Source organism: Diabrotica undecimpunctata, chromosome 1, assembly GCF_040954645.1.
Source record: "Diabrotica undecimpunctata isolate CICGRU chromosome 1, icDiaUnde3, whole genome shotgun sequence".
NCBI lineage: Eukaryota > Metazoa > Arthropoda > Insecta > Coleoptera > Chrysomelidae > Diabrotica > Diabrotica undecimpunctata.
Window position 1 is genome coordinate 18,968,662 of NC_092803.1, and position 26,920 is coordinate 18,995,581.

The following is a 26,920-nucleotide window of genomic DNA, read 5'->3' on the forward strand; positions in this document are numbered from 1 at the left end:
ATGCCGGTACTCTATTAATTGATGGTTGATATTAATTAATAGAGTACCGGCATCATTTATTTAACTTTGTATCGTGACCTGAAGATGCTTTGCATATTGTAGAAAGCGAAACCGGTCGTCTGATAGTTAAATTAAATTGATTGTGAGTAAGTCTAATTTATTATTTCTTTTACCATTTGAAATGGACTCACACAAGCAACACATTCATGATTTGGTTAACACTATTATTTAACAAAATATATACCACTGGAATCTTCCCAGAAGATTGGCTTAGATCGACATTTATACCTATAACCAAGAAAAATAAAGCAAATAGATGCTCACAGTTCAGATTAATTAGCCTGATGAGCCATTTTCTGAAAGTTTTACTCAACATTGTACATCAACGAATATACAGAGAATGCGAAAGAAACCTGAACGACAATTAATTTGGATTTTGTATTGGGCTTGGTACAAGGGAGTCATTATTTGGTCTCCAGATATTACTACAAAAATACCGAGATCAGCGAAAAGACGTGTTTCTCTGTTTTATCGACTACGAAAAAGCGTTTGATCGAGTAAAACACACAGAACTCATAGAGACCCTAACACAACATGGTACAGACTATAACACTGTAGCACTTATTAAAAAACTTTATTGGGATCAAATGGCGTCGATCAAAACAGACAATCGTCTGACAGCAGAATTGCTAATAAAAAGAGGAGTTCGTCAGGGCTGTGTACTTTCTCCACTGTTATTCAATATATATTAGATAAAAGAAGGAAGAAGAGGTCCAGGAAGAAAATGCTCCTGATTGAATAATGTAAGAGATTGGACAGGCATGGACACACATTCGATACTAAGAACAGCTCAAGATAGAGAGCGATTTGCTGTACTTATAGCCAACCTTTAGTAATGGAGAAGGCACCTTAAGAAGAAGAATTGCTTTAAATACCTAGAGTGGATATTACAGAGTAATATCGATTCATACAGTAGAATTGGGGTGCAATGGATGAATTAAAAAGAAGCGAATGGTGTGTTGTGTGACAGAAAGATTCCACTGAAACTTCTTATATTAGGCCCCTTGGTTTCTTCTTCACGGATTTTAAACTCGTATTCTGTAGCTGTGGTTTTGACTGCCAACTATCTCGAGACCCGCGTCTTCTTAGTAGTCTCTTGCCTGTTTGTTTTGAATCTCTTGACATTCGAACTATTCTCTCTGGGGATGGGCACAAGCTCGAGCTTGGCTCGCTTGGTTGGAGGCTCAGCTCGTTTGACGAATCGAGCTTCGAGCTTAAGCCGGTGTGTTTCTTGTGAGCCGAGCTTTGAGTCGAACCAATTTTTGTTCAAGCCGAGCCGAGTTTGTCAATATTTTAGCTAATACTCTAAAACTTTTTATAATTCATTTATTTCTGCTACGACTTATACTTTTGTTTGAATATAAGTAATTCAGACTACACAATATACAGTGTCTCCGTAAAGCATGGAATAAATTGGATATGTCCCAAGCTAAAAGCCTTTTGAAAAAAAATCTAAAATACGTCGATTTTTAATTTTAATAACTTACATTTTACACATTTAAATAAACTAAGGGTTAAATTTAATTTATCAAGTCTCAAATGAAGGCCTTTCCCTTCAACTTTGCAAAAAAAAATCGTAAAAACAGCTAGAGCAGTTAAAAAAGTTAATTGTGTGCAAAAATTACCCATTTTTCATTATTTAAACAATGATCCCGTTATATGAATCATATACTTTCTATTGTTTTTATCTAAACTTTGATATAAAATTTGTTCCAACTGTACCGAATTACATTTTGATTTAAATGTATGGTTTAATCAGTCTTCGTAGTCTATCTTCAGAGCTGCGTTAAATAAAAATATTATAGCCAATATGATAGCCAAAGTTCAGTAATAGACATGGTAGGAAAAGAAGAAGAATCAAGTTATTGCTATATATTCAGTTCTGTTTAATAAATAAAAAAATAATGTTAATAATAATCTTTCATTGTTACCTTCAACCTGTTATGAAGGATAGAGAACGGAAGCAAAAATAATAGTCCAACTGAAAACTATCGATTCCTCAATAATTACTGATTTGTGACCGATTCAATTATCTGCTCTCCATTAACAATTTACAGATTTGATTGTGATTTAAGTATAAATTGTTGTTTTAGATAATTATAAAACATTTTCCGATAGATTTCGAAGTGATTCAGTTCAGTGTACGGTAGTTAGTTTTAAAGTTGTCATTTTAAGCTTTAATTAGTATACGTATTTCAGGAACTTAGCCACAAATGTACTGTGACATATTTAATATGAAGCTTCGACTTTGAGCTCGGAAATGGTTTTTTTATTTTTTAAATAAAAGAAATTGATTTATGGGCTGAAAATCTAAATGTCAATTAAAATTTTTATAAGCACAGTTGTGACTAATTTCCAAGAAATATAAAAAGTAGAACTGTTGTTGGTGATGTAGATATGTTTAAAAAATAATGTTTAAAGTGGTTTTTAGGTATGAAAATATAAAAGATTATTGTTTATTACGGTTATCTTGATTTGTAAGGATCACCATCGTTATCCTGTTTAGTGTACTACTATTACTACTTTTATTCTTCTTTTTCTGGCGTTCTCAGATAGTTTTTTAACGATTAGAGATACTATACAGTGTGCGGCAAATAAACGGCCAATTAGAAATATCTCGAGAACTAAAGGTAACTGAATCATGAAAATTGGAATGAAGGAGTTTTGAAAAGTAACCTATTTAATGAAAATATTTTCATCTCTTTAAACGTCAATTTAAATTTTCAATTATCTATTACATGAGGAGTACTTTTGATTGTTTCACTCCTTCTTGTGTCAAGTCCTCCCATGTTTTAATCTTTGCGATCTACTTCTCTTTAGATTTCTTCCAACATTAGCTGTTATTCATCACAATTTGATCTTTTTTCGTGTAAATAATATAATATTAATATATTTATTCCCATATATACTGTGAACAATTTTGTTTTCAAAAGGAGGACTTTCAATGAATATTTTTAGCCCTCAAAGTTAAATACTCTCGAAAGGTTACAATTTTAAATGTGAGGGGAGTCAAGTGAATCATCATTTTAATGGGTATTACATTTTCTTTGGAATGATAGCTTAGTTTAGTATTTTTACTAAGCTCTTTTTTTTCTTCGATGACGATGACAGACACAGTGGCTCAGATACACATACAGCATAAGATGACAGACCTATTTCAAATAACACAAGGATTAACATAGTATGATGAGCTAGTACTAACACTGTTTAATTTACCACTAGAATACGTAGTTAGAAACCATCAGAAGGTAGAAATAACACACTTATGAATGAATCAGTCAAACTGGCAGCATATCAATATCTCCTTCTTTTTGTGTAGTCATGACTCTGTCTGTTTTTCAATGTGCTTCCACTAAGTTGTCGTTCCATTGTTTTCGTGGTCTTCCTACTGATCGTCTTCCTATTGGAGAAACGTCTCTTGTCGTCTTTACTACCCTATCTGTTGTCATTCGGCTTATATAATCGTTCTATTCTATTCTACTTTTCTATTTCTTACCCAGTCCTTGATATTCTCCAGTTTGCGTATACGTCGTATATCTGTATTTCTAGCTCTGTCCCATAATGTCTTACCATCAATTTTTCTAAATGTTTTCATCTCTGTTGTTTCGTACATTATTTTTGTCATGTCTATGTCAGATCGTGTTTCTGCAGCAGATGTCATTATTGGTCTGATACTGTTTTGTAAATTCTGCTTTTCATTTCTTTCCCGATATTTTTATTTCTCCATGTTGTTTCATTCAAACGGTCTGCGGCTCTGTTTGCTCTATTCACTTGGATCTTCAACTTCTGTTTCGAGCTTTCCGTAGATAGATAGTGTGATGCCTAGATATTTAAACTCTCTCACTTGTTCTATTATCTGACTTTTCAACTCCAATTTACATCTTAGTAAAGCTTTCATAACCATGCATTTTTGGGGGCATTAACATGTTAAATTTTCTGGCGATTATATTAAATTGGTGTAGCATACGTTGTAAATCATCTTCACTTTGAGAAAGTACCGTATGGTCCTAAAGTTTTAAGAAAAATTTCAAAAGCATATAACTCTGACCACAATATAATGACATGAAGCAAGATTTGGCCAAAAGACTATTTGATCATTTGCATGATGTGTGTTTACAAACTGAAGCAATTTAGAGAGACATCTTTGAATATAAATATTTGCGTTTAAGGCTTCGCCTCGAACAACACCAATGTAGGGCTGTGAGATAAAGCCAGCCTCAGAAATTGCACACCATACCAAAATTTTGTCCTCAAATTTTTTCTTACTTTTGAATTTTATTTCATCAGGTACATTTTTGTAATCGTTCATGCAAAACCCATCGTTACCCTTCATCTCAGAGTTGGACAAAGTAAAATATTTTTCATCGTCCATCACGATCAACTTGTTGACGAAATGCACTCGTCTTAACGCGCGGCAACATCTCGGAATTCTCTCTAATTGATCCTCTGTGTATTTTGGAGCTTTCCTTCTTTTCCGGTAGATAATATTGTTACTTGATAAGGTCCTGTATACTGTAGTCTTTCCAACATGAAATCTTCTGGCCAGTTTTCGCTGTGAGACCCCAATTTTGTTCTTAGCTGCTTCAATCAGTCTTACCTTTCTTATATGGTTCAAAATCCGCGGTCGGCCCCTTTTACGCAAGTTAACACATGGTATCCCTTCTTCACATTCTCTGATTGCGCGATAAATTGTCGATTTGCTTATGTTTTGATCTCGATAAATATTAACAATATCTCGTTTCGACATTCGCCCAACCATATTATAAACAGAGACATTCACAGAGACAAAGACATTTTGCAGAGCACAAACCAAAATATTCTGCTTTGTTTATTAAATGTCAATAACTGATGACATTTCAATTCCATGGCCTTCTTTGTTAAATGCATTTTGCTTCTCAATCAGACCAGGTGAAATTTTTCCTAAAACTTTAAGACTATACGTTAGTCTTAATAGTGACAATAAATTGGTAAAAAACTTAACGACACCGGTGCAGTAAGAGATTTATTCAAATCAGAGCGCAGAAAACTTACAGCAGCTGAAAACAAATGTAAGTGGTATGTCAATTTTTGAGTAGTAGAAAAATTAAGAATTTTAGAAAACCACTAAAGTTGATTACAGCAGATTCTCAAAATGTGAACCGATTACTTTTTACATTTTACGTCATACGTGAATGCTCAATTCTTCTTATCTGTTTGGTAGTACTATTTTTTAATTACTGAATATTGGCAGGTTTTGTTTTATAAACGACGTTCTTTAAGTGACCCGGAAGGAAATAGTCTAAAGGATTCATGTCGAGTGATCGCAGGGGCTATTCACTAAAACCACACCTTTAAATCCATCTTTTGGAAAACACTTTATTTATATATTGCCTTATCACACGCGCATAGTGAGGTGGAGCACCATCTTGTTGCAGCCAGATATTGTCGTTTGGGATATTGCTATTGTCTGAAAGTTTCGAATAATAACATGAAAAATAATCAGTATTTTTTAAGAACTTTAAAACGCAAAAATATACAGGATGATAAATTTGAAATAAGAAAGTTCATTAGATTTCCAAAAAAACTGAAGATGTAAACACTGTAAATACTACCATAATATCGGCCGGATCACAAGACCTTTTCTGAGATAATTAAGGTATCCCATACTTAAAACTCACCCTGTAGATTGAGAATGAAGAGAAAAACACAAGCATTATTTTAAAAGTATAAATAAAGACCTTCATTTTTATTTTTTTAAATGGTTTGTAGGACTTTTTACACTCCAAAATCATTATTATTTCGCTCATTCAATTTTTGAAATTTCGGAAAAAAGACATAATAACCTTCGTTCTTGTTGGCTGCACTATTTTTTTCTTAAGTTTTAAGTACTAAAGAACAAAAAAAAATTGGTGCTAGAGTGTGCCCTCAAATTTCAAAATCAATATTTTGGCATCAAAAAAGTGAATATTTTTTGTGGAGTTCAATATGTGTATTTCTTCTAGTTTGCCATGACCTCAAAATTTGAGCTTTATTATTTAGTACTCCTCGGTTATTACCTCTTTTTCTTATCGCCAAACCCGTTTCGGAAAACTATGCCAGGAAATGAGTAACTTACCTGTGACTTTCGATTTAGATGTTTTTCTTTAAAAAGGAGTGCCATCCTTCGCGCGTCCTAAATAACGTAAATAAAAAAAAATAGTTTTTCTTTATTTAAGTTATCACTGAATTGACAAACACAGAATTGAATTGACAAGACAATAAATTGTCAAAATATATTGAGCATTTTTTGCTTAAAACGGGCTGTTTAAAACCAGTGGCGGATCTAGAAATTTTTGTCAGGGGGGGTCATGGGTCTTGAGGGTGACTTTGATACAGGATTTAGATTTTGGACTTTTCAGTGACTGATCCCCAGAAATTTTTTGTCGGGGGGGGGGGGATATCAATTTGTAACAACATTCATTTATTCTTTATTGCTATACGAAGTGGAAACATGGACTCTCGGAATTACAAGTATGAGCCGTATAGAGAAGCCTTTTGAAATGTGTGTTTTTCGAAGAGTGCTGATGATTTCGTGGACAGAGCACTTGACCAATAACGAGGTGCTGAGAAGAATGGCTGAGAGAGAACTCCTAAATATTGTAAACAATAGGAAAACGGGTTATCTAGGAAATATTCATAGAGAAGAAAAATATAACTTATTACGACTCATAATGGAATGGAAAGTAGAAGGAAAAAAAGAGGTCCAGGAAGAAAAAAATGCTCCTGGCTGAAGAATGTAAGAGACTGGACAGGCATGGACACACATTCGATACTAAGAACAGCTTAAGATAAAGAGCAATTTGCTGTATTTATAGCTACCCTTTCGTAATGAAGAAGAAACCTTAAGAATAAGTGTAAACAGCATTTTATTTAAATTAATTTATTCAACAGAAAACTTAATATAATTAAGGAATAGTTATTTCTATCGTCAGCAACAGCCGGCAACGAGTGGTAAATAAAAGAACAGTGATTAAAAATACTATAAGAAACGTAAATATTATATAATTTCATAAAAATGTATTCTTTTCGCCTATCCGATTTAGCAAATCGCTCTATGATTGCATCAACATCTTGAGAAATTTCAGGATGCACATTGATGAGTGCTAAACCAGTTAACAGAAGCTCTATTTATAAGCCAAGTCTTTGGACGCTTAAGCGTAGAACGCTCTGTTGTTGCTGCACTGACTGGCAGTGTAATTAATATTTGCAGAAATATTCTGATATTTGGATACATACCTATGAATATCGCAGTTTTCTAATACTTCTAAAATACAATCAGGAAGTTTTCCATTATTTTGCACGACTCTTTTCCACAGTGAAAACTCTTGTTCTACTGTGGAATATGCAGTAAGTAGTTAGTCCAATAATATCCTGGAAGGTGGAAGTTAAGATATTATCTAAAAGGGGTAAATAAATTAATCTTCGGAAATATTCTTCGCAAGAGTTAGCATATTTGTTTTTATGACAGGTTTGACGAGAACCTATACGAGGCATCTTCAATTCAATGTCTAGTTGTTCAGCCATTTGTTTACTTCATAGTAAAGCTTGCTAAAAACAGATTCAGCATTTGATCTATTATTTTGAAAAATGTATTTAGTGTCCTCTATGGCCTCAGTAGCCTACTTAAAATCTAATTTTGGTGACTGAAGAAGACGACTAAGTGATACAGTTGTACCTAAAACATCACTAAGACAAGCTACTGTTTCACAGTTTCACAAATGCCTTGGACAGCAGCCCCCAGTTCATTTATTTGTATTCACTAACGTATCAGACAGAGCTAATGCAACAACAATATTCACTTTGATATTTAATATAGATAAATTATACAGTCCCAACAATTACAATACATATCCAAATTACAAGCAATCAATTCGTAGTCAAAAGTGAAGATAAGAAATACCTAATAATAAATAAAAATGTGCTGATTTCGTGCGAAAAGTCATGTCATATACATTGAATGAGCAATAATGTGTGAACGGTAATTCTATCACATCGATAATCGAACGATTCTCTGGCACTCAAATGACGAATTGTCAAAATTTGAAAATCGCATAAACCCTGGGTTTTTAGACTTGGGGAAACCCTGCTTATAGGGTTGATGGGTTTTAAATTATTTTTTTTACGATTATTTGATTGATATCCTGGACCCCCCCCTTAGATCCGCCACTGTTTAAAACGTGTTTGATGGTGAGGAGGAGAGGCCAACAGTGAAGATTATTTTACTTGTAGAATTTCGTCGATAAGACTTACAAAAGCAACATTTAATCAGCACAAATTGTTAACCATAGAAACTTTATTATTAGATTACCTACTTTTTGATTATTTTTTTAACTAGATAGCATTATTGTTGTAAGTACCTATTTCAACTAAAAGAAGTCTTAAATCTATTTTTTATTTATGTAATAACTTTATAATTGTTATAAATATACGGTTAACATTTACCTTGCTGTGGCGTTGAAACTTGGGGGCTAAAAGTATGCACTGAAAGTCTCCTCCTGGAAACAAAATTGACTGGTCTCTCCGATTTTTCATATTACACAGGTCTGCGACGAAAAAATTGTTTAAAATTTAATAACTGATTTTCATACTGTGTTTAACGCTGATTTCGGGAAAAATAGTGACAAAATTCCATTACGTACAGTTATTTTACAAAATGAAATAATAAAGAGTAATTAGGAGAAACCAGCAGTATTTTTAAGTCAGCACTTGTTCTTGCCGTACCCCCACCCATCCACCATTAACAAACAGTGAGCCTTTGGAAATGTCTTACAATTCACAGCAGCTTTTCGCTTGGTATTGTTTTTATTAGTACTTTAAAGTAGTGACTATTTTCTGGTATTGTGAAGTTATTGTGCTGTCTAGACATTGGACAATGGCTACCAGAGAATGTATAAACATGACAGAATGCTTCTGTTACATTTGCGGTAACTATACCGTTAAACATCAACAAAGAAACGTTTCCGATTTGATTCACAAAGTATATTTTGCTTATTTTGGTATAAAGTTAGGCGATCAAGATAAGCTTTGAGCCCCCACATAAAGTTTGTTCAGTGTGTGTTGAAGAACTGAGGTAATGGTTTCAAGGTAAGGATTTCTTACGTTTTGGAATACCAATGGTTTAGAAGGAGTCCAAAAATCATATTAGTGACTGCTGTTTTTGTTCTTGCAACGTACGAGGTTTTAATTTGAGAAACAAAAAAGATATTTCTTACCCTAACATTTAATCAGCCATTCGCCCTGTTCCTCATGGACCTGAAGTGCCACTACCTTCTCCTCCAGATTCTTTTAATGATATACATGATGATCACGAGTCATTGGATCAGCAAGGTGATAGTGAAGAAGACAGTGAATTATTTAGTAAAAGAATCGGCAGAAGATCGCAAGAAGATGACCTGGTATTTTCCAGTGATGTTCTTGGACTTATGACACATTTCAAACTAGAATATGCTCCTGATAAGTGACGACTTTTGATTGATTCTTCAAAAAGCAGCCTTAAAGTAGTACTTCTATACAATGGCAATAAGTATGCTTCTATACCAGTTGGACGGTTTACTGGAAAAAATATTACGAAAACTGTAAACTGGTTTTAAGCAAACTATGCTATTCAGATCACAAATGGACATTATGTGCTGAATTAAAAGTGATTTCGATGCTGCTTGGTCAATAAAGTTCCTATACAAAGTTCCCTTGCTTTCTCTGTCATGGGACAGTCGAGGCAGTAAGCAACCCCACATAAAAAAAAGTTTGGCCCGTGAGAGAAGTCTTACAAGTAGGGGTTAAAAATGTTGACGAGAGGAAGAGCCCAAAAAGGTGTTATTTCCACCACTTCACATTAAGTTGAGGCTGATAAAATAATTTGTCAAGGCATTGACTAAAGAAGGAGAGTGATCTGTCATTAGAAAACTAATGAAAGATCACTTCCACCACTTCACATAAAGTTGAGGCTAATAAAACAATTTTTCAAGGTATTGACTAAAGAAGGGGAGGCAACTTTGTGGACAAAATGGAAACAAATGAAAAGGCAGCATGGACATCTTAGGTACAGTATAAGGACTTGGGAACCTAAAGAGAAATATAACTGTAATGGAAATTAGTTTAGAACATTATTAATAAATGAACTAAATTTTGTAACGTTGGAAAAAGGTGAAACATTATTTAAATTTTATTATTATACCCAAACATACTCCCTACTTTGTGAGAAAACCTGACGTGATAGACAAAAATGGTTTGCATTTTTGAAATCAGCGCAAGAAAGTACATAAAAATCAATTACCAAATTTCAAACAACTTTCAAAAAATATTTGTTGCAGGCCTGTGTTATTTACGGGAACCTTGGTTAGTTTTCAAATGATCACCATGTATTTTGTTTTTTTTTTGTGTTAAGTTTTAATTCATACTGATTGCGGGTTTCTAATATGCTTTATTCCTCTATAAATCTTACTGTTTGAATGTCCCACGTATGCATGACACTTTTTGTTTATTTTTTTCCCTCGTTTACATGCAACAATAATTCATTTAATTGTTTCATTTAAACTTTTGTTTAAAAATATAATAAATTACAGTGAGTGCTTACCTTCACATAATTACCTGAACTAATATTTACAAACGTTTTTCGGCAACGTACTATCATTGTCTATATTTGGCGTATAAAATGAATTTGTTATAGGTTTTTAAACGTTTCTAATATAAACACGGTAAAAAGTGATCTCCCGTCGATTATTTCTTATCACTTTAATTACCTGACGACTAAAATGTTAATTTATTACATTTTAACAGTTAATAAAACATCATCAAGACAGTAGTCTAAATCACCTTTTGTTACGGTACCTAAAAATGGTAAAAGTACTTGATGAGTGTAGTGTAGCCCGAGTTTTTTGGAAAAATACAGACTGGATCAGGATCAAGTCTTGTTTCATCCAGATTTACTACCATGTGATTATTTCTGCAGGTAATAATAGAAAAATATGTTTTATTTTTTAGGGTTTTGGAAATAGGTAGTATTTATTTTAGTCTATTGGCATCTTGTAGATTTTTAACTGTATATTAAAGTTGAAATAGATAGATAGCATTAAGAACGAAATATGACAAAACAGTTTAAAGGGCAATTAATTTTATAATATGAAAAACAAGTATTTTGTGAAAAATACAATGTTTTTTAATTTCCAAAGAGGATTGTCAAGTTGACATGTTTCGATGTACACCTTCCTTACAAGAAAAATTTTAAACTGGTTACATGTACGAAAAATTTGTCGCTATATGTTCCATAACTTGCTTTTTAAAAATTCTGTTTGAACTATGTATCTTTTTCCTTGTTTTTGACATTAAGCCATTATAAGTTGACAAATAGTTTTAAGTTTAAGTCTGGTATTTTTTCTCGCGACTTATCCATTCATATCATATATACTAAAACCTGTCAGGTTTGTGAGCAATTTCTCTGTTGCCTTAACCTGGGAAAACTAACAAATATTTTTGAAAAATTTAAACGCAGAATTAAAGACTACATTATTACCGAAGGCCAAAAGTCCTTTAGAATAAACAAAATGTTTTTTGGATGAGATATTTAAAATTAAAAATCACACTAAATTTTCTCTTCTTTTTTACCCCTGTAACTTTTTAAAATAAACATTATAAAAGTTTTCAGACCCTCAGTAATAATATATTCTTTCATTCTGCGTTTAAATTTTTCAAAACTCAGGATTCGAAAAAAATGAATGTATTTAAAAAGCATTGGCCCGAAATTTTGCGCCTACGCTCTTAGGGCATCGACGTACCTAGTTCTACTTATTTTTACACGAATTATTGCTGTGACATTTGCTGTTACATACTATTGTCTTGGCTCTACACGCTCATTTTTTGTCGACGTAATATAGTTGTTGACTGCAATATCAATATCATATGGATCTTTCTCTTGTCAAAATATTACTAAGATCATTCCTATCACATATAACTTTTTTCAGATCATCATTGAAATGTAACTTAAAGTCTTCAATGGCACATATACTTTCTTTCACTGCTTAACGAATAGCTTCGACGATGTACTTCGACTATGCGGTTATTCTTTACAGCGAGTATTCGTGTGGTTTACAAGCTTAGACTGGCATATAATCAGTTTTTGGACGTTTTGTATACTCGTCACGTTCTGGTAATGTGACTAATGCCAGGACCTGTCTTGGTCTACGTTAAACAGTCGTTAAGCAATATGTGAGACTGCTGGTGACCGAGAGCGTTTTAGCCGTATTTTTTTACCATTGGCCGAAATCGATGTTAAATACCAACACATACCATTTTTTTACTTGGCCATTTTTTTACTGGCAATTTTGACTGGCGAAATGTATTTACAATTACTGGAACACGTGAATAATCCTGATACTATTGAAAATGATCAACAGTATGATGAAAATCATTTGACTTTCACACAGGACGGTGAAACATTTTACACGGTATTAGATTGGGAGAAAATGCAACATCGAATGGCCTCCTTGGTCACTGTTATGTATTTAATGAGGCACCGACTATTGTACAAAACTATTTATTAAACGATACAGTGGTTACAAACATACATTATGTATGGATCCGTAGACCCACGGCGTTCCCTCACCTAACCTCACTATCGACCCCTAGTCTTTTCCACAGTGTCTCTTATTCCGCTGCCGGACTCATATATAACATCTCCTCCCTCGTTAGAGATCAAGTTTAATGGCAGCTTTTACTAGTCTTCCAGAGCGCGTTCTAATATTGCAATCATTGGATGTTTCATCACTCGGTATAGATGTGTTTGTTTCTTCTTGTGATGAACTTGGAATGGGCTCCTTCGGTTCTAATTGAATAGGCTCGTTTTTCAAATTTGGATTCACTGGGATTTCAATTGTAACACTATCACGTAACACTGGCACATCATCACTCACTATAGGAGGTTCTGCTTGCGCTTCGTTAGAATCTGGAATTCTATCTTCACCTCTGTCTTTTCTCATATCATTTGCGTGTGTAAATTTTATTACACCATTACTACATACTAGATAAGTACAGTAACTTAAAATTTTCATAATCTTTCCTTTCTGCCATAATTTTGTTTGTTTGTTTTTAATATAGACACTTTCATTTACTTTATACCATGTATGCCCATTTTTAATTGGGATAGATGCATGCTTACTATTATGACAAGAAGGTTTCAACATATTAAATCTAGTTCTAGGACGCACTTTAAAAATACTTTCACTTGGAGAAATCCCTGTAGCTGTTGTAGGAGTTGTTCTATAAGAGAATAAAAAGTTTTGAATTTTCTGAATAACCAATCGTTTATTAATCTCCTCTCTCTTAATAGTCAACAGGGCTTTTTCCAAATTTTTCTTTACTATTTGAACACTACGCTCCGCAGCACCATTACTTTGAGGGTGATATGGAGGTGTCTTCAATGGTTTAATTCCATTTGCTTGACAAAATGCCACAAATTCACTGGAATTGAAAGGAGGTCCATTGTCTGAGACTAATTCTACAGGAAGACCAATTACAGTAAACATATCTCTTAATTTTGATATAGTTTCTGATGCCTCTGTACCATTTGACATTAATTTTACATCTAACCATTTTGATTTCTGATCGATTAAAATTAAAAATGTGTACTTAAATTTAACAAAAAAATCTATATATACTCTGTAAAAGTTGTCTGGTGCAGACGGCCACGGACATAATTCCTTGCTTGAATTTGTGAAATTTTGACATTGTTGACATACATTACAACATGATATGAATTTTTCAATAAGTTCATTCACATTTGGCCACCAACAATATGAACGTACCAACATTTTAGTACGAACAATACCATTATGTTGTTCGTGAAATAAGTCTAACACCTTATCTTGTAATTGATTTGGAATAACTAATCTATTTCCCACTAGGATACAATTTTGTTCAATTGACAATTCATTTCTACGTTTAAAGTATGGTTTCAAAGATTCATCACTCACTTTCCTAGGCCAACCTGATAAAATGAAATCTTTTACTTTTAATAACAACAAATCTTTGTTTGTTTCATTTGCAATATGACACGCGTTTAAAGGCATTTGATCTACCAAACTAAAAGAATACAAATAGTCTGTAATTTTTGTATTATCACTACAGGGTAAACGTGATAAACCATCAGCATTGTTAATTGCTGTCCCCTTTTTGTACTGAATATCCTACTGATAACCTGACAGAGTGATAGCCCATCTTGTAATTCTTGCAGCTGCTGAAATTGGAATTCCTTTATTTTTTCCAAAGATAAACTGTTAATGGCTGATGATCTGTAATCAGTATAAATTTACGACCATAAAGATATTTATGAAATTTATTTAAAGCAAACATAATAGCAAGGGCTTCCCTTTCCAAATTACTATACTTTTTTTCTGTACTAGACAGTGTACTTGATGCAAACATGACAGGTTTCTCTACATGACCAATTTTATGACTTAAGACACAACCGAGACCATAACTACTTGCATCACATGTGACATAAATTGGAAGAGATGGATCATAATGAGTAATAACACTATTAGATGTTAACCACTTTTTACTTTCTTGAAATACTTTATCACATTCAGGTGACCAGCTACTACTGAAATTAATATTATTTTGACACAGTTTGTATAATGGTTTTAATTTGGAAGACAACATCGGGATAAACTTTCCATAGTAGTTTAGCAAACCTAAATATGACTTTAATTCAGTTGTATTCTTTGGTGTTGGAGCTGAGTTAATTGCTAGTATTTTTTCTTCAGTAGGATGTATTCCTTTTTAAAGTCCTTTATATGAATTACTGTACGACATGCACCTGTATCAATGTCAAATAAAATTGAATTACCTTCTACTTCTAATACTATTTTCTCTGGAGCTGAATTTTCAGGTTCCAATGAAGACAAGAAACCTAGAAATAATGAATTTTTCTCCTCACTTTCATCCTGTATATCATCTTCTTCTAACAAACTAACTTTCGAACGACATACTGCACTTGTATGTCCCACTTTCTTACAACTGAAACATTGCCTTGCTTTGGCTGGACATTTTGATGAGTAATGTTTTCTACCACATCTAAAGCATGACTTGGGTTGGACATTACTTCTACCAGTTTGATGGCCATCATCTTTCTTCACTGTAGCTTCCCTCTTTCTGAACATTACTTTATCTAACTTCCCTTCTATTGCCGCTACATTTTCCTGTTCCATCCTTCTAACTTGACCTTCTGTAAGTTCTATTGACAAGGCTATCTCATAAGCTCTTTCAAAGGAAATGTTGTCTTCTGCTAGGAGTTTACGTCTTATTTGAACTGATCGTACACCACATACAAACCTGTCTCTGGGACATTCTTTCAAAAATTGCCCAAATTTACAATATTGAGCAACACTTTTCAGTTTTGACACAAAACTTTTAATATCCTCCTGAGGCTCTTGATTTGTATTGTAAAATTTATACCTTTCAGCGATAACTAACCGCTTTGGACTATAATGTTCAATGAGAACTCTTTTTAACTCCTCAAATGTTTTTGAACTTGGTACCTCTGGTGCTAATAAGTCTTTTAAGACACTGTAAGTCTCTCCGCCAATTAAAGAAATCAATAATGGAACTTCCTTGTATTTTTCCACTACATTACATATAAACAACTGCTCAAGTCTCTCTATATAAGAGGTGATATCACTTTTCGCAGGATTAAACTGCTCAATGTATCCAATTAACGACATTTTTCGACTTTTGCGTGGATTCTTTCTGTGACTCGTCGCCAAATATGTTATGTATTTAATGAGGCACCGACTATTGTACAAAACTATTTATTAAACGATACAGTGGTTACAAACATACATTATGGATGGATCCGTAGACCCACGGCGTTCTCTCACCTAACCTCACTATCGACCCCTAGTCTTTTCCACAGTGTCTCTTATTCTTGTCAGATTTGTCTCTCCAGATTTCTTTTTGTGGGGCACCTAAAAAGGAAAATCTATAAAATACCACCTGTATCTTCGAAGATTTACATTAATGAATTATCAATGAACGATTGTATTGTAACGAATTTTAAAATGTATTTTTTTTTATAAATCAAGTACAGTATTGTACTGAATTTAAAAATTTAAAAGCAATAGTAATGATATTTTGGAGAGGAAGCTGCAGATTAACAACAATCGACAAAGTGCGAAATGAACGAATTATGACACAATAGAAAAACTATAATTACTCTGGTATGGACATATGCAAAGGATGAAGAATGAGGACGTACTAGATTACAGTGGAACTTCTTTTTCATGTACCATGTCCTTTCAGAAAGTTGGTTACCATCACAACTATCTTAATTTTATTCACTGTAACCCTAAATAGCATGTTTCTATCAAGACCATACCAATCTAGCAAGTTCTTCAACCATGAAGTCTTTATTTTCCCTTACATAATTTTTTGTAACAACCCATATTTGATACCCCTGATTTTGACGCTTTATATAATCTTTGTAGTCTTGTTGAGACGTTCGAGTATTCTGGAATTTCAAATCTTCTCCGCCCAAGAAACTTCTTCTATATCACCACATTTCGAAAATTACAGTGGAGGGAACCATACTCCAGTCGACAGAGACGAAAATGCCACTGAACCTCTAAAAATCGTAAAAACAAGCTGAATTTTACCGAGAATATCACATTCACGACGCCAAAAGATGCAAAAAACTTTACCACTTTTATCCCCGGGCTTTCCCCTGAAACCCCATTCGTAGAGGGTGGAAAACAGAAAAAAATGGATTTACCAAGAATTTTTACATCATAGAAGAAATGTTTCAAATAAAAAATGTAGCTACTAAGATAATTTTGAATAAAAATGTACATTAGTATAGTACGATTTTTAGGGGTTAAATCTCTTACGACTCGACTACAAATAAAAACAGTAATGGAAAAAATAGATCTTACTGAAGAAGATATACATAACAAAAAGAAATGATGATTAAGATGTGGTAAACGTCAAACAGAACATGCAGTGTCGCATATTTCATGTAAGCAAAATTTTACCTATCGCTGGGGTTTTCAAGAATGTTGTCGCAGTTTCTGATAATGCTTCTGTTTCGTCTTTATCCGGCCACTGTGTAAGGATACTCCTGCTAGAGATCGTGACCTGCTAGAGATCGTGACCACTTGATACAAAACTATTTTTCAAAATTTCTTAATACTTGAATTGTTGCGTTATTTGTGTCTTCCACCACCTCATATCTTTCTAGACCAGCTGACGACACGCACCCCCAAATTATAATTCCTTTGGGACACTTCACAGTTCTTTGGAGGTAATCTGTATGTAAGTTTTCGAAAGTCTCTCATGCAAACATTAAATTTCCATTTGTCACTTAATATAAATCTGAACAGGTCATCAACGATCCACGAAAACTTTAAGCAACCGCTTCAATTGGACAACATAGAAGATTTCATGAACCGCTGATGACTGGACCAGAGTCATATTCAGTGACGAATCGAAATTTGATGTTTGCATGGGAGACTTTCGAAAAGGAGTTACCAGAAAAAAAATGAAGTATTCCATAAAGATTGCCTCAAAAGAACTGTGAATTGTCTCAAAGGAATTTGGTGCATGTCATCAGCTGGTCTAGGAAGATATGAGGTGGTGGAAGGCACAATTAACGCAGCAATTAAGGTATCAAGAAATTTTGAGAAATAGTCTTGTACCAAGTGCTCACGATCTCTACCAGGTTCTAAATTTTATGTTCCAGCAGGACGGTGCTGCATGCCATATAGCTAAATCAACTAAAAAATGGTTTGAAGACAATAACAATAAAGTGCTCTCATGGCCTTCGAACAGTCCAAACCTTAAGGCATCGTGGCATAAGATAAAAAAGAAAGTGTGTTATGATCCCTAGAGAACCGTCGCCGGTTTGAAGAGTAAATTAGTTCAATTATGGGATAGTTTCGACCCTGACATGTGTAAATCCTTAGTAGAATTTACAGGAGGGAAGTTGGAAATCCTTAGTAGGATTTACACATGTCAGGGCACCTGGTGGTGTAACCCCATATTAAAATAGTAATTTCTTGAATTGTCCGAACATTTAGTTGTCACGATGTTACGCAACATTGTCGTTTATTTTGCCGCCAACCCTTTAATTCAAAGTTTATAAAGAGAGAGTCATTTTAATAATTTGTTATTAATGATAGAGTTTAATGTGTAAGTAAATGCCAAATATGAACTATAAAATATAGGTATAACGGGCATTGAATAGAAAACAAATAAGGATACTGTGACAATTTCCAATTTCTAGATAAATCTATTGTTGACTTATATTTATGTTAATTTGGTGATGTGTTGTTCACAAATAATAAATATATTAATGATTTGTTTTTAATGTCGGTTTCCTAATACTGCATTAATTTAAAATTTGTTGGTCAAATTAGAAAAAAACGTTTTTTTCCTAGTATAGACTATCGATATAGTATATTATATCAATGGTAAAGAGTATATACCCATTAATATAACACCAAAATGTCATTATTCGAAATAATGTATAGTCAATTGAAATTTTTTATGCCTTAGCGTGCATTTCTTAGAGGACGCAATTTTATTTTTTTTATGTATTGAAATATGAGCTTAAGTTTAAGTTTGTGTGTTTTAACGATACAGAAAAATGTATTAGTCTTTATTTGTAGCAAATTCCATTGTCTACAGCTTTATATCATCATCATCATAAGTGGCTCGACAATTCGTTGTGGATCTTGGCCTGCTCACAAAGAAGTCGCCACGCCTGTCGATTCCTGGCAACTTCCCTCCATTTTCTGACTCTTAGGATCTGTAGGTCTTTTTCCACATCATCAATCCATCTTCTTCGTGGTCGTCCTCTACTTCTTGTGCACTCTGGTTTTGAAAATGCTGATCTCTTTGTGTATTCGTGATCTGACATCCTAGCAATGTGTCCAGCATATCTAAGTCTCTGCGCTTTTAACGAATTTCACAATATCTGGATCGGTGTATAACTGATATAGTTCAAAGTTGTATCTCTGATGCCATAGCCCATTTTCATTTACGGCTCCAAAATTTTCTAAGAATATTTCTCTCAAAAATACCAAAAAGTCTTTCATCATTTTGAGATACGGTCCACGTTTCAGTCCCATATATTAAAACCGGTCTTATTAAGGTCTTGTATATATTGAGCTTTACTGCATGTTTTATATTTTTATTTTTTAAATGTTTCTGGAGACCGTGAACAGTTGTTTGCTGAGATGATATTCGTATGCACAAGTCTTTTGCCAAAAATGTGTGAACATATTTTGATGTTTAATTGGCGTTGTATTTGTAATGTCAATTAGCTAGATACTTACTCTTAGCTGATTAAACAGATATTATATTGGTGGATATTTGTAAAACCATTAATCTTTTGTTTCAGCATCACTAGCATGTCTTCCATTCGGCCTAATGCTGGGATGGCCATCGCCAACGAATCCAATACTCATCAGCCAGGACTCGCCGATACCCATCACGATGGACCAAAGTGCAATGATAGCCGGTTTCTTGATGATCGGTAACACCGTGGGGACTCCTTTTTGCCGGAAAACATTCCTTGGAACCAAATTCAGTATTCTAATAGGTAGAGTATGTAATTTATTATCATTAATTACTATAATATATTTTAGCGTTATTGACGTCGAACATAGCACTTCACAAATTACGTCTAGATTATCTTTCCTCTCCTATTTTTTATCTTTTTAAATTCGATGTCCAACGTATTGAAAAATGGCCTTGAAAAACGCTAAAATTGTCTTTTTTTTTCGGTATTTTTATTTATTTATTTGCATTTTACGCTTAAAGTAAACATTTTACTAAAAAGTAATTTTTTATAATTTAAATTAAATTCTTATAAATAGGTTGACATGGAAAATTTTCGGTAAACTTTTAAACATATCATATTGGCACCATAATCTATCGATTAAAACAATTTTCAGCTTGTGGATATAAAATCGACTTTTTTCGACAAGTCACCCGCCTAATATGTTTTCGACAATGACGTTGTCAAAATATCTTAAACTCTAATTTCACTATTTGGGAGAGTGAGTCATCGTTTGAAGTCGTAGAAGTGGGGAAAGTCGTATGAGAATCCAGTGGCGTACACTCACTTTTATTTTAACGTTAATTATATTATATTGTTTATATATTATTGTTCAAAATAGGCCACAATATATTTATCTGCAGGTTTTTACTGAAGTTTCCATCTCTATATCCAAAGACCGTTTTCAAAGATATAAATTATAGTTATATTTATTTTATTTGTTTATTATTTTATATTTATATATTCTTATATTATTTTCTTTTTTTTTTTTTTTTCTTAACTTTAAAAACGGTCTCTGTACTAGAGATCGAAACGTCAGTAAAATAAACATGTAAATAGATGTATTGTGGCTTATTTCCAACATTCTCCCTAAAAATACGGAATGCCACAAGCAAAAATCCACAGAAAAATAAATATTGCTATCATTTGTATATTTGAAAACGAATCTCTTTATATAGAGATCGAAACGTCAGTAAATTAAACATTTCAATTAAATATATTGTTACTTATTCCCAACATTATTTCTAAATATACAGAACGGCAAGCAAAAAGCCATAGAAAAATAAATATTACTATCACTTGTATATTTGAAAACGATGTCTTTATATAGAGATCGAAAAATCAGTAAATTAAACCTATAAATAAATATTTTGTGGCTTATTCCATATAGTCTCCTAAAAATACAGAATGCCACAAACAAAAAGCTATAAAAAACAAGTAATTTTGCAGAAAGCTTACTGATGCCACCAGGCTGTCGCGGAAGTTACGCTAAAACGTCTTTTGACGTGACCCGTCCTTAAAGAGTTACACAATGAAATTTTTGTAAAACAAATTTTAAGACAGTTTCCACACCACCCGAGAGGTATGTCTTGTGGCGCGTCACTTTTTTTTAAATGGGTGTTCGCCAAGAGCCATATTATCCCATTAAATAAAATAAACAAAACACTTAAACAGTATAAAACAAAACAAAATAAAATCCTATAAAATAAAATAAAATTCTATAAAAACAAAATAAAAATAATTTTGGATGTAACAAAACATTGTACTATTCTATTTAAACACAAACACTATACACACTTACTATGTTCTTCTCGTTTTTTTTTGTTTTTGGTTTTTTTATGCTGATGCCTACTAAACTATTAGAAAATATTATTCGCTGTCTAAATCTGAAGATACAGTGCTGCTATCGCTGTCATTATCTTCACCTGGTGTAATTATAATTGGCTCTAGTAAAACTTTGACATGAGTGTCAAGTTTCCACATACGATATTCTTCTTTAATTATGTGGCCTATACATTTAGCCCATTTCTCTGGAGTTACATGGATAATTGCTTGAATCAAAAGTTCCTTAACTTCGTTTAATTTGAGCGTTTTGTTATTGCGTGCTACTTTTCCTTTCACTTGCGCCCAGATCAGTTCAACGGGATTAAGTTCGCAATGATAAGGTGGTAGACGTAGAACTTTGACACCATAATCTTTTGCAGTTTCATCCACAACATATTTAAGATATTCACTTTTCCTTAACCGTGCAATGTCAAGTAGTTGAATTTTGAGCATTGATTCTTCGTATGCAATCCCCTTTTCTGTAAGCCATTCTTGAATTCTCCCTTTCCGCCATGCCGTCGTCGGTAATTGTTCTAGTCTGCGGCTATGATATGGCGCATTGTCCATAACAACCACAGACCCAGATTCCAATTTTGGTAAGATTCTCTTAAACCAGCGCTCAAATACTTCGGAAGTCATTTCTTTATGATAATCACCTGTTTTTTTCGACTCAAATTGAAGCAAACCATCATCAAAGAACCCTGTATCACTTCCTATATGGGTGATGATTAAACGCCGTCCCTTTCCTGATGGAGCTTTTAATCCTGTAGACCAGCCTTCTATAAATGCTTCGCGTTTACTTTTGACATTTAAATCTTGCCAAACTTTTCCAACTGTATGACCTTCGTTAATCCAGGTTTCATCCAAATAATATATTTTGCATCCAGTGCTGCGACTTTTTCGTATTTCTTCTAAATATTTTCTTCTCCATAGAATAATTTCATTTTTTTCTAATAGCATATTTTTTCTGTTGCGTTTTACATATCGAAAGTTCATTTCGCGCATGGTTCTGATTAAGACCCTATGAGATATCTTGGGTAAAGAGTCATCTTTTTTGAGCTCTTGAGAATTTTTTTTCAGTGTTGGAATTTCACTCCGAAAATAAAATGAATGAATTTTTCGACGTATAATATTCCTTGTCTCGTCATCGAAAACAATGCTTTTCCTACCTCTAGTTTTACCTTTTTCTTGCTTTTTATTCTCCGATGTATTTTTAAGTACACGATAAATACAGCTAACGGATACTTTTGTTAAACTGCTGCAAATGTCGACCGCTTAGCTATCATTTAATGCCATTTTTCTGCCGACAATTCCTTCATAAACGTTTCGTATCATTACCTTCTCTTCGGACGTTAACATTTTCCGTCTCTTTTGCGGCTTTTCATTTTTGGAATCAACATCAGAATTTTGCTGTCTTCTCTTGGAACAACTCGGTTTTTCGTCCAACTCCAATAAAACTCAAACCAAATAATCACAGAATATAACTAAAAATTTACTATAAAACGACAAACTATAACAGTCGTATTATCAATAACACATTTTATCAATAACACAAACTTATCGCATAAAATATATTCACAAAATGCAACACATGCCCTACCCTTACAAACGCCTATGTAAATGAACTATTGTGGCTGGGCACTTGCTCGACAAAAACTAGTTTTACGGATTTCTGCGGGTCGGAATTCCGTCGCTAATTCCAAAGTTGCCAAACGATTGAAAAATATTGTTTTAAAATATCGATTTTTATTTTATAATTTTAAATATGTAACGAAACGAAACATATAAATAAAATTTATTTAATTACAATTTTGTACTTAATTTTTACTATTGAAAAAATAATATTTTTTGGTATTTTTATGACGGTAATAATCGCTGCGTGGAAGAATACAGGTTTTGTATGACCATAATTACTACTTGTGAACAAGATTTGGCTACACTGTACAACAACTCCTGGTCAGTTTTTCTATAGAGAAGCACAAATAAATATACTACTTTAAATATTCTGTAATTTCTTATGAGGAAACGCAAATTGCAATCGAGAAAACAGGCAGTTTTCGAGGGCCGCTGTGTACATTTAAATTTGAGGATATTCCGCGTTTAAACTATGATATGACTCTTCTGAATTGAGGGTTTCTACTATAGTCGATTTGTTTCATATCAAGATTTAGACGTCAATAACGTTGAAATCTGAAGGAAATTCGATTAAATCTTCGTATTAGAATTAGGATACAAATATTTTCTTTTAATAATTAATGTATTTTTTATCTACATAGGTATTCTAATTATGGGAGCTGGATGGACTCTGATGTGGCAATCCCAGAACATATTCTGGCTTCTAGGAAGCCGACTTCTGGTCGGAATAGGCAATGGATACTGTGCAGGACAAGTCAAGATGTACATCAGCAACATTTGCGACGAAGATCTGAAACAGATGTTCACCAAACTAATTAATTTGTACGTTTTTCTAGGAATTATACTGATATACTCATTCGGCCCTTTTATTGACTTCAGATACACGTCAATAACGTGTATATTAATCACGTTGGTTATTTTCTGTATAATTTTATTGTTGCCAACTACTCCTAAGGAGCTAGTTAAAGCGAATAAACTCAAACAAGCTAGAAATATTATTTCTAAACTAAAACCGGGCATAAATTTGAATACCGAAGTGAATAAAATAAGTGACAGCCTGAAAATAGACAACCAAGAATACGGTTTTTTACCTTTGGTGAAAGACAGAGAAGCACGTATTGGTTTTTTAAAATTCACTTTGTTGGTATTCTGTCAGCAATTTAGTGGTGCTCCTGCTACCCTAATATACACTCAAATTTTACTCAGGGAATCAGACTGTCCGTACCCTCAGTATTTCGCAATAGCGTATGCCATTACGTTTTTTATCAGCAATATCCTTGGTATATTTCTGATGCCAAGGTTTAACAAAAAAACAGTATTATTGTTGTCTACTTTCAGCGTTATTTTATTACAAATAACAAAAATTTTAGTTGTTTGTTTTGAAGTGAATGAGAAGTACTGGAGTTATTCTTCAACTCTCGTTCTATTTTTATTTATTGTAGTACATACTTTAGGATTAGGAAACATTCCAGTTACAATGATTCCGGAACTGTTTTCCAGTTCCTACAGAACATTCGCCACTCATTTCTTCATATGTTTTCATTCCATGTTAGCTTTAATTATTACAAAGATATTCCAAGTATTATTGACTCAGTATAATGTAGGAGTTCCTTTTTATTTATTTTTAAGTGTTAGTATTTTTGCGTTTGTTTTTATTTATTTATTTGTAGGACAAAAGACTGAAAAAAGCGCGGCTGTAATTGTTGAAAATAATTTAGACAAAAACAATAAAATTGTTATATGAGATACTGTGTTTACACTTTCAAACTATCCCTTAGCTAATAGCTACCTTTACTAAATAAGTCTCAACAACTACAACAACTTTTAGATCTAAACAACAAAATCTAAAGAATACCGTGAATAATAATGAAAGTAGTTGTTAAAAATGTAGGTGACTCAATGGGTCATTTGGATTAAAAGGTGAGTTTTAAGTATTTTATACCATTTAATTATATTAGCATCCACTAAGTCTTATTATTTTACTTAATTGTCAGAGTTGTGAAGAATCCACATTTTTCAGTGTGATATGTGAGAGTTCACAGGTGCGTGATGTCCTTCTGTATGCTTTTTAATCATTTCTGTTTCGCTTCCTCTTGTACATTGAATATCAGGTGGGAAGAATAATCTCTCAGACCAACTCATACCTTTCAACTTGAAGTCAAGTATATACAGTTCATGTTAGTTGCAAGGTATATTACAATATATAAAAATGGAATAAAAATTATCCTTCCAATGACAGAGACCAGCCTGGAATACCAACGGACTTCCAAGCGCTGGATGATTTTGTTACTCTGTTGCTGGACTGTTAAGACTGATAAAATTATCAAAGACAAAGCTATAGTGATAGCAACTGTCCTAAACATGAAAGGAGCATTAACAAAGTCTCTTTACGTCCATAAAGGAAGCGTTTGAAAAGAAGAGCCCTTGCCTTAACCCGTTCATTACTGTGTAGACATATATGCCCCAGGCAGCGGATTTCAAAAAAATTGTTGGCATCTGTTTGTCCCCAAAGACCATGTTATTTGGACGCATCCGTATTTTTAGACATTACCTAGTAGTATGCAACCTAAATATCATGTCTGTTACCTATAAATTGATGTTAGCTAAACACGTGCATCAACAACTCATAAATAATACAATTTTAGTAAAGAAAAAGCGGCTGCTCTGTTTTTTAACCGATTATATATAATTTAGTTGCTTATTAGTACAGGTAGGTGATATATATTGTTTATTTTTGATATTGTTTTCATCGATTTTACTATAATTTCTAAACATGACTCTAGTGTCCCAGTAGTAGTTTATACCGGGTAGTATTTGTCCCATTCGTATTATTTGGTCGCATACTTTCTATGGCACGTAGACTTTTCTAACACAAAAAGAGCTTCAATAAGATATTGAAAACCTCTCAAATATTTCTAAAAATTAATCCGAGGAAGAACATTATGCTGGCTCAGAGTCTGATTATATATCTGGTGATGATTCTGCCTCAGAGTCTGATGAAGTTCTGAGAATATTAATGGGCAGTCAATGAATTGACTGCACAATGGAATATACCAAATACAAACTTTTGTTCAAAAAAAATTCCTACCCAGAGAAATGGAATAACAACACTAAATATTGACAAAGGTTCTCATCGTGTTAATATTTTTCTAGAATTATTTCCGCGTAGTTTATTTATGCATATTGCTTCCTGTACAAACCAAAGAATAGCAGCACTTCTAAAAAACAGAAATATAAAGTTAAAAACGAAAAAAAAAACATGTACGAAATGATGACAGTGATTAGTTGTACTATAGTTATATGTTACATTAAAGGACCATCTATCTCACACTACTGGTCACAAAAGGAATTACTAATTTCCTAAAAAAAGCTATTTCAAGAGATCGCTGTTTATTCCTGTTATTTAAGTCCTACTATAATAATCCCGAAAGAAATGGTAATACATCAAAATCATACTACATCGATGAAGTGGTTTATTGTTTGAAACAAACTTTTGTAAAGGCGAAGACAGAGTTCTCAACAGTCCATCTACGAATCAATGATTAAGTTTAAAGGAAGATCTGCCGTGGCCCTGAAGCAGTATCAGTATATGATTTCAATATTTACTTGAGAAAAGAATCCACACCAACTACTGGAACTCTTGAAGAACGAGTTGTTGACACTCTAGCTAACACCATACGGTCACCAGATGTACGTCTGGCTTGATAGATTTTTCGCTTCGTTCAACCTACTAAACACCCTAAATTATATGGCCATTGCTATATGGCCATCGGGTAAACATAGGCAAATTTGAAAATAACAAAATGTTAAGGGGTGATATGGAGTTTTTAGTTTCACCGAAAGAATTTTAGTGACTAAATGGAAAGATACGAAAGAAATTATACTTATGTCCAAGTGTCACAGTACAACTTTAGGAATTATCAACAGAAAGAAAGAAAACTGGAGAAAAAGCTGAGTTCACTTGTCCAGAACCAATTATTTTTTACAATCATTTTATGGGAGTAGATCTCGCCGATCAAAACGTAAGCACATATGATATGAACCGAAAATCTGCGA

General features: G+C 33.2%; 1 protein-coding gene across 7 annotated transcripts in view; it reads left to right on the top strand.

Moving 5' to 3' along the window:
* LOC140445603 (facilitated trehalose transporter Tret1-like) overlaps nucleotides 1-24,610 on the top strand; it is a 96,192-nt gene extending 71,582 nt beyond the window's left edge. For 5 of the 7 annotated variants that reach the window (XM_072537799.1, XM_072537808.1, XM_072537816.1 and 2 more), the window contains exons 3-4: nucleotides 19,466-19,666; nucleotides 23,506-24,610. In XM_072537799.1, coding sequence (XP_072393900.1) covers nucleotides 19,466-19,666; nucleotides 23,506-24,608 — 1,304 coding nt within the window. In that variant the 3' untranslated portion in view covers nucleotides 24,609-24,610. Of the gene's footprint in view, nucleotides 1-10,671; nucleotides 11,027-19,465; nucleotides 19,672-23,505 lie in introns of those variants that run through there. The other 2 variants (XM_072537832.1, XM_072537841.1) reach the window with 2 other exon arrangements.
* The last annotated feature ends 2,310 nt before the right edge of the window (nucleotides 24,611-26,920 follow it).